The sequence below is a fragment of the Thalassophryne amazonica genome, unplaced genomic scaffold, assembly GCF_902500255.1.
Source record: "Thalassophryne amazonica unplaced genomic scaffold, fThaAma1.1, whole genome shotgun sequence".
Classification (NCBI taxonomy): domain Eukaryota; kingdom Metazoa; phylum Chordata; class Actinopteri; order Batrachoidiformes; family Batrachoididae; genus Thalassophryne; species Thalassophryne amazonica.
The window spans coordinates 18009-30074 of NW_022986388.1; the positions used below are offsets into that span (position 1 = coordinate 18009).

General features: G+C 44.1%; 1 protein-coding gene across 1 annotated transcript in view; it reads left to right on the forward strand.

The window, feature by feature from the left end:
• The window catches only part of LOC117506155 (disintegrin and metalloproteinase domain-containing protein 19-like), a 54491-nt gene that overhangs the window by 16706 nt on the left and 25719 nt on the right, over window positions 1-12066 (forward strand). The window contains exons 6-9 of the mRNA XM_034165656.1: window positions 2773-2838; window positions 7954-8025; window positions 8149-8315; window positions 8832-8916. Of these exons, the coding sequence (XP_034021547.1) occupies window positions 2773-2838; window positions 7954-8025; window positions 8149-8315; window positions 8832-8916 (390 nt within the window). The remainder of the gene's footprint in view (window positions 1-2772; window positions 2839-7953; window positions 8026-8148; window positions 8316-8831; window positions 8917-12066) is intronic.

The following is a 12066-nucleotide window of genomic DNA, read 5'->3' on the forward strand; positions in this document are numbered from 1 at the left end:
AAACAGCACATTAATCAGGCGTGATCAACCTGATCGATCGATCAGGTGGTCTGATGATCACACCACAGTCACGGCGCTTTAAATGTTTAAACAGCACATTAATCAGGCGTGACCAACCTGATCGATCGATCAGGTCGTCTGATGATCACACCACAGCCACAGCACTTTATTTAAACAGCACATTAATCAGGCGTGATCACTCTGATCGATCGATCAGGTCATCTGACAGCGACGGCGCTTTAAACATTTAAATCATCACAGCGCTTTTGTGTGTTCAGAGTGCAGCACCAACATGAGAAACGCACCTGCAGCAGGAAAAAACACCAAGTTGCTTTAAAACGCTGCATTTCCAGCCATGAATTAAAGTATTTTCAGAGGTCATTTTCAAAAATCAGGAGCTTTATGTGGATTCATGTCCGTCTGATGGGGAATTGGACTGAAATGAACAGGTCAGATTTACTCCGTGTGTCAACAATCACATAACCAGTGGTAGGCACACTTCCGATAATCCGATAACAGATAATTATCGAAGATAATGTTTTCATTATCGGATTATCTTTTTAGCTAACTTTAAAAACCATTATCGGACTAATTATCTTCCGATGAATTGCCGTCCGATAACGTTTAGACCGATAACGTAGCAAACGAAGCTGAACAGCAGCAAGCATTTTTAAAATTTAAAATCAGTTGAGACCTACCTGTTGAAAGTTTCTTAAGAGATGTATGGTTCTATTCTCTACAAATAGATGCGAGCTAGTTTCAGGAGAAACCACTCTACCCTCTCAGACAAAGGAGAACTGGTGACCAAAAAATAAAATAATTTCCTTTAACACATACCGATATGCTGGCAATATCACTCAAGTCATCCAGAGGCATACATTTTTAACTTATGGTTCAAATTTTAACCAAACTAATTTTGGACAAGTTATTTAAAATTACTGTCATGTCTGAAGTTTTACAAAGTGAAAACATCAGATATATGTTTTAGTTTTAAAGTATTGTGCTTATTTTTAAGGTTTTGTGAGCCCCGCAGTGCATTATGGGTAATCTCAGTACGTTCACGACAGGACAAATGCATTTCAGACACTCTGTTCAGGCTCCACGGACAGCAGCATTAAACTCTAGTGCCTAAAACTCTTGTGAATATGTTCTCTGGGTTTATAGACGTTATTGTATTTGCGTTTGTTAAATTCCACGCATCTTAAATGTAGCAGAAACGGATTATCTGGAATTTTGTTTTGGCAGGTTTCAAGGCCTCTACTGCCATCTACTGGCCAGTAGTGTTCATGGCAGTATTCGCCCTAAGTACTAAGCATCTGGGCACCAGTAGATGGCAGTGTTCTATTTATTTTGACCCCAGTTATATCAGATGGTTGTCAAATCAACTTTTTGGCTTTGCAAATGGCTTTTTTTTTTTTTTACAAATTAAGTTTAAAAACAAAACAACAACAAAAAACATTATAAGACAGCTCTGCGGTGTTTACACAGGCACAGTGCGAGAGTTTGGATGCTTGTAGCTCTTCAGCAGCCAGACCAGAATAATATCAAATAGGTTTGATTTTCATTCGACCATACGATCGGCGATCAGGAGGTGGTCGTGAGATGTTGAACGCAGCTTGTTACTCCATGTACACTACACGATGCAGGACGTGTGATTAACCTGAAACTCGGTCCAAAAATTTCTCACAGAAATGAAAAATCACCTGAAAAAGTGCCAAAACTCGCACAGTGTAAAGCCAACATTTATGTGTCAAGACAATATTGACAAGACAATACATCATAAAATATGCGCACGGCACTAATAAGAGCGTACATTCTCTCCACATGCAAAACATTTTGCAGTGACACTTCCAGGGCTCCGTAAAAATGCCTGTTTTTACAAATAAAAAATGGAATATTTTACAAAAGCACATTTATCTGTAAACACCAACACACGACAGACGTCACATTAACGTGTTGGTTTACATAATGAATGACTGAACCAATCAGTGTTTAGCAGAGGCACTTTTACCCAGAATCCTTTGCGATCTGTCTGTGTTTGTTACAAAACCTCAGAATTAGTGCATTATTCAACATTAAAAGGTATATGTTATACTTTAACTTTGTCCAAATGACAGAATTGACATTAATGGAGTTATTCTATCAGTATTCACACAAAACCATAAGTCAGGATGCCTTTATTTTTCAAGACCTCCGCCTGACCGGAGCATCGTGATTGGTAGAGAGCTGGATTTGTGGCTGCTCTCAGGGTGCTGTAGCCCTGTAGCTTCCAAAAGGGGGCAGTATGTTCAAACATAGAAGTGCTGACTCATTATTTGGGTCTTATGTCGCTTTTAATGCTTCCAAAAGCGATCGTGGTGTTAAAACTCAAATTCAGCTTGTTAGCAGTTGCAAATGTATCAAAGACAATACTGGAATTTGTCGGTTATCGGTTATCTGTAACTTCCGATACATTTTTGGGTGGTTCATCGGTTTATCTTTATCAACGATAACTTTTCAGTTATCTGATTATCTGTTATCAAAGTTAATTTTTTGGTTATCTGTGCCCACCACTGCACATAACTGACCTCCAACTTGTGTCCAGCATGTGTGGGACGTGTGAGCTCCTTCTTTCTGATGTTTCTGTCAGTGTGCACATCGATCACACCTGCGCTCCCATCAGGATTTGGGGACTTGTGGCTATAGATGGATCGATCAATCGATGTGTGTGTAAACAATTTACATAATGATACTGATGATCAATATTTCTGATCTGTCTTCATGTAATTTCAGATAAAAAGAAACACTTGGGGCACCACAAAGTACATGGAGCTGTACGTGGTGGCTGACAGCGCACTGGTGAGTCACACACACACACACACACACACACACACACACACACACACACACACACACACACACACACACACACACACACACACACACAGTGCTCTCTGACATGCACTGTGCTCTCCCTCTCTCTCTCTCTCTCTCACACACACACACAAGCTGCTCTCACACATGCACCATTTTCTTTCAAACACTCAGTTCTTGCACACACACACACACAGAGTTCCTACACACTCAGTGTTCCCACACATGTACAGAGTTCCCACACATGCACAGTGTTCCCACACACTGTTCCCACACATGTACAGAGTTCCTACACACTCAGTGTTCCCGCACATGTACAGAGTTCCTACACACTCAGTGTTCCCAAACATGCGCAGTGTTCCCACACACTCAGTGTTCCCACACATGTACAGAGTTCCCACACACTCAGTGTTCCCACACATGTACAGAGTTCCCACACACTCAGTGTTCCCACACACTTACAGTGTTCCCACACATGCGCAGTGTTCCAACACACTCAGTGTTCCCACACATGTGTCGGACTCTGTTGTTTTCTCTGGGCCCCTCCCCAATCGGACCGGGAGTGACATGTTTAGCCGCATGTTCTCCTTGAATTGCTGGCTGTCTGAGTGGTGTCCAAAAAATGAGGTGGGCTTCATAGATAATTGGCAAAGCTTCTGGGGAAAACCTGGTCTTGTTAGGAGAGACGGCATCCATCCCACTTTGGATGGAGCAGCTCTCATTTCTAGAAATCTGGCCAATTTTCTTAAATCCTCCAAACCGTGACTATCCAGGGTTGGGACCAGGAAGCAGAGTTGTAGTCTTACACACCTCTCTGCAGCTTCTCTCCCCCTGCCATCCCCTCATTACCCCATCCCCGTAGAGACGGTGCCTGCTCCCAGACCACCAATAACCAGCAAAAATCTATTTAAGCATAAAAATTCAAAAAGAAAAAATAATATAGCACCTTCAACTGCACCACAGACTAAAACAGTTAAATGTGGTCTATTAAACATTAGGTCTCTCTCTTCTAAGTCCCTGTTGGTAAATGATATAATAATTGATCAACATATTGATTTATTCTGCCTAACAGAAACCTGGTTACAGCAGGATGAATATGTTAGTTTAAATGAGTCAACACCCCCGAGTCACACTAACTGTCAGAATGCTCGTAGCACGGGCCGGGGTGGAGGATTAGCAGCAATCTTCCATTCCAGCTTATTAATTAATCCAAAACCCAGACAGAGCTTTAATTCATTTGAAAGCTTGTCTCTTAGTCTTGTCCATCCAAATTGGAAGTCCCAAAAACCAGTTTTATTTGTTATTATCTATCGTCCACCTGGTCGTTACTGTGAGTTTCTCTGTGAATTTTCAGACCTTTTGTCTGACTTAGTGCTTAGCTCAGATAAGATAATTATAGTGGGCGATTTTAACATCCACACAGATGCTGAGAATGACAGCCTCAACACTGCATTTAATCTATTATTAGACTCTATTGGCTTTGCTCAAAAAGTAAATGAGTCCACCCACCACTTTAATCATATCTTAGATCTTGTTCTGACTTATGGTATGGAAATAGAAGACTTAACAGTATTCCCTGAAAACTCCCTTCTGTCTGATCATTTCTTAATAATATTTACATTTACTCTGATGGACTACCCAGCAGTGGGGAATAAGTTTCATTACACTAGAAGTCTTTCAGAAAGCGCTGTAACTAGGTTTAAGGATATGATTCCTTCTTTATGTTCTCTAATGCCATATACCAACACAGTGCAGAGTAGCTACCTAAACTCTGTAAGGGAGATAGAGTATCTCGTCAATAGTTTTACATCCTCATTGAAGACAACTTTGGATGCTGTAGCTCCTCTGAAAAAGAGAGCTTTAAATCAGAAGTGTCTGACTCCGTGGTATAACTCACAAACTCGTAGCTTAAAGCAGATAACCCGTAAGTTGGAGAGGAAATGGCGTCTCACTAATTTAGAAGATTTTCACTTAGCCTGGAAAAAGAGTCTGTTGCTCTATAAAAAAGCCCTCCGTAAAGCTAGGACATCTTTCTACTCATCACTAATTGAAGAAAATAAGAACAACCCCAGGTTTCTTTTCAGCACTGTAGCCAGGCTGACAAAGAGTCAGAGCTCTATTGAGCTGAGTATTCCATTAACTTTAACTAGTAATGACTTCATGACTTTCTTTGCTAACAAAATTTTAACTATTAGAGAAAAAATTACTCATAACCATCCCAAAGACGTATCGTTATCTTTGGCTGCTTTCAGTGATGTCGGTATTTGGTTAGACTCTTTCTCTCCGATTGTTCTGTCTGAGTTATTCTCATTAGTTGCTTCATCCAAACCATCAACATGTTTATTAGACCCCATTCCTACCAGGCTGCTCAAGGAAGCCCTACCATTATTTAATGCTTCGATCTTAAATATGATCAATCTATCTTTGTTAGTTGGCTATGTACCACAGGCTTTTAAGGTGGCAGTAATTAAACCATTACTTAAAAAGCCATCACTTGACCCAGCTATCTTAGCTAATTATAGGCCAATCTCCAACCTTCCTTTTCTCTCAAAAATTCTTGAAAGGGTAGTTGTAAAACAGCTAACTGATCATCTGCAGAGGAATGGTCTATTTGAAGAGTTTCAGTCAGGTTTTAGAATTCATCATAGTACAGAAACAGCATTAGTGAAGGTTACAAATGATCTTTTTATGGCCTCGGACAGTGGACTCATCTCTGTGCTTGTTCTGTTAGACCTCAGTGCTGCTTTTGATACTGTTGACCATAAAATTTTATTACAGAGATTAGAGCATGCCATAGGTATTAAAGGCACTGCGCTGCGGTGGTTTGAATCATATTTGTCTAATAGATTACAATTTGTTCATGTAAATGGGGAATCTTCTTCACAGACTAAAGTTAATTATGGAGTTCCACAAGGTTCTGTGCTAGGACCAATTTTATTTACTTTATACATGCTTCCCTTAGGCAGTATTATTAGACGGTATTGCTTAAATTTTCATTGTTACGCAGATGATACCCAGCTTTATCTATCCATGAAGCCAGAGGACACACACCAATTAGCTAAACTGCAGGATTGTCTTACAGACATAAAGACATGGATGACCTCTAATTTCCTGCTTTTAAACTCAGATAAAACTGAAGTTATTGTACTTGGCCCCACAAATCTTAGAAACATGGTGTCTAACCAGATCCTTACTCTGGATGGCATTACCCTGACCTCTAGTAATACTGTGAGAAATCTTGGAGTCATTTTTGATCAGGATATGTCATTCAAAGCGCATATTAAACAAATATGTAGGACTGCTTTTTTGCATTTACGCAATATCTCTAAAATCAGAAAGGTCTTGTCTCAGAGTGATGCTGAAAAACTAATTCATGCATTTATTTCCTCTAGGCTGGACTATTGTAATTCATTATTATCAGGTTGTCCTAAAAGTTCCCTAAAAAGCCTTCAGTTAATTCAAAATGCTGCAGCTAGAGTACTGACGGGGACTAGAAGGAGAGAGCATATCTCACCCATATTGGCCTCTCTTCATTGGCTTCCTGTTAATTCTAGAATAGAATTTAAAATTCTTCTTCTTACTTATAAGGTTTTGAATAATCAGGTCCCATCTTATCTTAGGGACCTCGTAGTACCATATCACCCCAATAGAGCGCTTCGCTCTCAGACTGCAGGCTTACTTGTAGTTCCTAGGGTTTGTAAGAGTAGAATGGGAGGCAGAGCCTTCAGCTTTCAGGCTCCTCTCCTGTGGAACCAGCTCCCAATTCAGATCAGGGAGACAGACACCCTCTCTACTTTTAAGATTAGGCTTAAAACTTTCCTTTTTGCTAAAGCTTATAGTTAGGGCTGGATCAGGTGACCCTGAACCATCCCTTAGTTATGCTGCTATAGACGTAGACTGCTGGGGGGTTCCCATGATGCACTGTTTCTTTCTCTTTTTGCTCTGTATGCACCACTCTGCATTTAATCATTAGTGATCGATCTCTGCTCCCCTCCACAGCATGTCTTTTTCCTGGTTCTCTCCCTCAGCCCCAACCAGTCCCAGCAGAAGACTGCCCCTCCCTGAGCCTGGTTCTGCTGGAGGTTTCTTCCTGTTAAAAGGGAGTTTTTCCTTCCCACTGTAGCCAAGTGCTTGCTCACAGGGGGTCGTTTTGACCGTTGGGGTTTTACATAATTATTGTATGGCCTTGCCTTACAATATAAAGCGCCTTGGGGCAACTGTTTATTGTGATTTGGCGCTATATAAAAAAATTGATTGATTGATTGACATGTACAGAGTTCCCACACACTCAGTGTTCCCACACATGTACAGAGTTCCCACACATGTACAGTGTTCCCACACATGCACAATGTTCCCACACACTCAGTATTCCCACACATGTACAGTGTTCCCACACATGCACAATGTTCCCACACACTCAGTATTCCCACACATGCACACTGTTCCCACACTCACTGTTCCCACACACTCAGAGTGCTCTCTCTCTGTCTCTCTCTCTCTCTCTGTCTCTCTCTGTCTCTCTCTCTCTCTCTGTCTCTCTCTGTCTCTCTCTCTCTCTCTCTCTCTGTCTCTCTCTGTCTCTCTCTGTCTCTCTCCCACACTCACAAACACACACACACACACACACACACACACACACCGTGCTCTCACGCAGCACTGCTGACGTCATTCGTGGCACGAGGACGGACAGATTCCACATCTTAAACAATCATCTCATTGAGATAATGGAGCTGTTTTGTTCCGATGGCGCTGCTGGGTGCTGCTGGGCGCGGCGCTGCTGGGCGCGGCGCTGCGTGGCGCTGAGCTGCGCGGCACTGCGCGGCTCGCTCTGCCGCCCCAGCACACAGACGGAACCCGTGTCAGAGCATCAGGTCCACTTAATGAAGGCTCTTATCAAGACACAGAGATTCTGGGTCTTCATAAAAGTCTGTGTACTTCCTCCACGTTGGTGCCATGACAGCGCTGCCTGATGACTATGAGACGGATTTAGAATCTGGTCCTGATCTCCTGTAGTCTCTGTAATTCTGATGATGGACTCGGGCCGGACTCGGGTTTTCATGGATCATGGTCACTGACTCATTGACTCTCCTCCTTCCACAGTTCAAACGCCAGAATAAAGACTATGACAAAACCAGGCAGAGGATCATGGAGGTCGCCAATTATGTGGACAAGGTGAGTCCGTGGACACGTGACCGAACACATCGTCCATTGTGGGTCCAGGCTTGCAGATTAAAGGATTATTAATTGAGCGCAAGGTCAAAATATCAGATATCTCGCTGCTTGTTGTGTGTTCAGTTCTACAGGGCTCTGAATATCCGCGTCCCTCTGATTGGTCTGGAGATTTGGAAATATCGGGATCAGTGCATCGTCACCGCGGAGCCGAACGCCACCTTGTGGTCATTTCTTCAGTGGAGGCAAAAACTGAAATCCCACAAGAAACACGACAACGCTCAGCTGCTCACGTAAGACACGCACACAGGTCACAGACCACACAAACCCCAGTGACCTCACTCGAACCAGAGATCTGGCGCCAGCAGAGACACAGGGACCATCACAGCGGATTCAGTCCACGCGGCGCTAAACAGTTTTACCTGACTTTCAGTGTGCTGCACAATTCCACTTCAGTCCTGAACTGAGACTTTGTGGAACTGGGTTCCTGGTGCAATAAAACGATCGATATTTCTTCAAAAGAAAAGCGAACACCAGAGGAGCCAAACCGGGAAAAACAAAAACCAGGTCGTCTTTGAGTGTGAAGTGATGTGCTGTGTGAAGTGTGAGCCTGATGGTTCCAGGTGGGTTTGTCACCACAGTGGTTCTCAGACTGACAAGAAAGCTGATTAACTCTGTGTGTTTTTGTGGCTCCTGATAAGTAACTGTCAAACTGCATTTTAACAAATCGTTAAATGCGGACTTTTGCGCTCGCCGCGGGACCTTGCTCTTCTGTGTTAATGGAATTTTTTTGTTTGTGTGCCTGACAGAGGTGTGATCTTCAAAGGGACCACCATCGGGATGGCACCACTGGAGGGGATGTGCAGCCTGGAAAATTCTGGAGGCATCAATGTGGTACGTTGGAATGACGTCACTTCCTGTCTCAGGTCTCCACCGATAGTCCGAGACCTAGATGACGTGCCCTGTGAGAGACTGGCGGTCTGTCCAGGGTGAACCCTGCCTCTTGCCCCATGATCCCTGGGATAGGCTCCAGCCCCTCCAGTGACCCTTGAACCTGGAATAAGGGGGTGTAGAAAATCCCTGACTGATGACTGAGGAGAAGCTCATCTGTGTGGAAAACCTGTGTAATATTTTCCGGCTTAATGTGGAATTTCAGCAGAATGTTGTGGTTTTTTTTACTTGAGAATCAGGACCTGCTGCATATTTCAGCAGTTGGGAGCAGGTTCCCGTCTCATGTGAAGGACTTTAAATATCCTGGAGTCTTTAGCACAAATGAGGCAAGCATGCAGGGTGTCGCCCTCTGGAGGTTTTCTGGGTCTGTCCAACAAGGAGCAGGTCTTGGGATATTGTATATCTGACCTTTGTGATCCAAAATCAGGAGTTCAAGGATGTGGATGAGGACAAGGACATCTGGTCCATCATAGTGAACTGCTACCACACGCATGGTAATAGCAGGGCCTCAGCAAGGCTTGTAGCTGAGCATCTGTGAGGTTTGTAGTAGAACCTCTGTGAGGTTTGTAGTAGAACCTCTGTGAGGTTTGTAGTAGAGCCTCTGTGAGGTTTGTAGTAGAGCCTTTGTGAGGTTTGTAGTAGAGCCTTTGTGAGGTTTGTAGTAGAGCCTCTGTGAGGTTTGTAGTAGAACCTCTGTGGTTTGTAGTAGAGCCTCTGTGAGGTTTGTAGTAGAGCCTCTGTGAGGTTTGTAGTAGAGCCTCTGTGGTTTGTAGTAGAGCCTCTGTGGTTTGTAGTAGAGCCTCTGTGAGGTTTGTAGTAGAGCCTCTGTGAGGTGTGTAGTAGAGCCTCTGTGAGGTTTGTAGTAGAGCCTCTGTGGTTTGTAGTAGAACCTCTGTGGGGTTTGTAGTAGAGCCTCTGTGAGGTTTGTAGTAGAACCTCTGTGAGGTTTGTAGTAGAGCCTCTGTGAGGTTTGTAGTAGGGCCTGTAAGGTTTGTAGTAGAGCCTCTGTGAGGTGTGTAGTAGAACCTCTGTGGTTTGTAGTAGAGCCTCTGTGGGGTTTGTAGTAGAACCTCTGTGGTTTGTAGAAGAGCCTCTGTGGGGTTTGTAGTAGAACCTCTGTGGTTTGTAGTAGAGCCTCTGTGAGGTTTGTAGTAGAGCCTCTGTGAGGTTTGTAGTAGAGCCTCTGTGAGGTTTGTAGTAGAGCCTCTGTGAGGTTTGTAGTAGAGCCTTTGTGAGGTTTGTAGTAGAGCCTCTGTGAGGTTTGTAGTAGGGCCTGCAAGGTTTGTAGTAGAGCCTCTGTGAGGTTTGTAGTAGAACCTCTGAGGTTTGTAGTAGAGCCTCTGTGGTTTGTAGTAGGGCCTCTGTGAGGTTTGTAGTAGAGCCTCTGTGGTTTGTAGTAGAGCCTCTGTGAGGTGTGTAGTAGAGCCTCTGAGGTTTGTAGTAGAGCCTCTGAGGTTTGTAGTAGAGCCTCTGTGGTTTGTAGTAGAGCCTCTGAGGTTTGTAGTAGAGCCTCTGAGGTTTGTAGTAGAGCCTCTGTGAGGTGTGTAGTAGAGCCTATGTGAGGTTTGTAGTAGGGCCTCTGTGAGGTTTGTAGTAGGGCCTATGTGAGGTTTGTAGTAGGGCCTATGTGAGGTTTGTAGTAGGGCCTATGTGAGGTTCGTAGTAGGGCCTCTGTGAGGTTCGTAGTAGGGCCTATAAGGTTTGTAGTAGAGCCTCTGTGAGGTTTGTAGTAGGGCCTGTAAGGTTTGTAGTAGAGCCTCTGTGAGGTTTGTAGTAGAGCCTATAAGGTTTGGTAGTAGAGCCTCTGTGAGGTTTGTAGAGGGCCCTGTAAGTTTGTAGTAGAGCCTCTGTGAGGTTTGTAGTAGGGCCTGTAAGGTTTGTAGTAGAGCCTCTGTGAGGTTTGTAGTAGAGCCTATAAGGTTTGTAGTAGAGCCTCCTGTGAGGTTTGTAGTAGGGGCCTCTGTGAGGTCTTGTTAGTAGGGCCTATGGGTTTGTAGTAGCAGGCTCTGAGGTTGTAGTAGGCCTGTAGAGGTTTGTGTAGTAGAGCCTCTGTTGAGGTTTGTAGTACGGCCTGTAAGGTTTGTAGTACAGCCTGTAAGGTTTGTAGTAGAGCCTCTGTGAGGTTTGTAGTAGGGCCTGTAAGGTTTGTAGTAGAGCCTCTGTGAGGTTTGTAGTAGGGCCTCTGTGAGGTTTGTAGTAGGGCCTATGTGAGGTTTGTAGTTGGGCCTCTGTGAGGTTTGTAGTAGGGCCTCTGTGAGGTTCGTAGTAGGGCCTATAGGGTTTGTAGTAGAGCCTCTGAGGTTTGTAGTAGGGCCTGTAAGGGTTGTAGTAGAGCCTCTGTGAGGTTTGTAGTAGGGCCTGTATGGGTTTGTAGTAGAGCCTCTGTGAGGGTTGTAGTAGGGCCTGTAAGGTTTGTAGTAGAGCCTCTGTGAGGTTTGTAGTAGGGCCTGTAAGGTTTGTAGTAGAGCCTCTGTGAGGTTTGTAGTAGAGCCTGTAAGGTTTGTAGTAGAGCCTCTGTGAGGTGTGTAGTAGAGCCTCTGTGAGGTTTGTAGTAGGGCCTCTGTGAGGTTTGTAGTAGAGCCTCTGTGAGGTTTGTAGTAGGGCCTCTGTGAGGTTTGTAGTAGGGCCTATAGGGTTTGTAGTAGAGCCTCTGTGAGGTTTGTAGTAGGGCCTGTAAGGTTTGTAGTAGAGCCTCTGTGAGGTTTGTAGTAGGGCCTGTAAGGTTTGTAGTAGAGCCTCTGTGAGGTTTGTAGTACAGCCTGTAAGGTTTGTAGTAGAGCCTCTGTGTGGTTTGTAGTAGAGCCTCTGTGAGGTGTGTAGTAGAGCCTCTGTGAGGTTTGTAGTAGGGCCTCTGTGAGGTTTGTAGTAGAGCCTCTGTGAGGTTTGTAGTAGGGCCTGTAAGGTTTGTAGTAGAGCCTCTGTGAGGTTCGTAGTAGGGCCTGTAAGGTTTGTAGTAGAGCCTCTGTGAGGTTTGTAGTAGGGCCTGTAAGGTTTGTAGTAGAGCCTCTGTGAGGTTTGTAGTAGGGCCTGTAAGGTTTGTAGTAGAGCCTCTGTGAGGTTTGTAGTAGGGCCTGTAAGGTTGTAGTAGAGCCC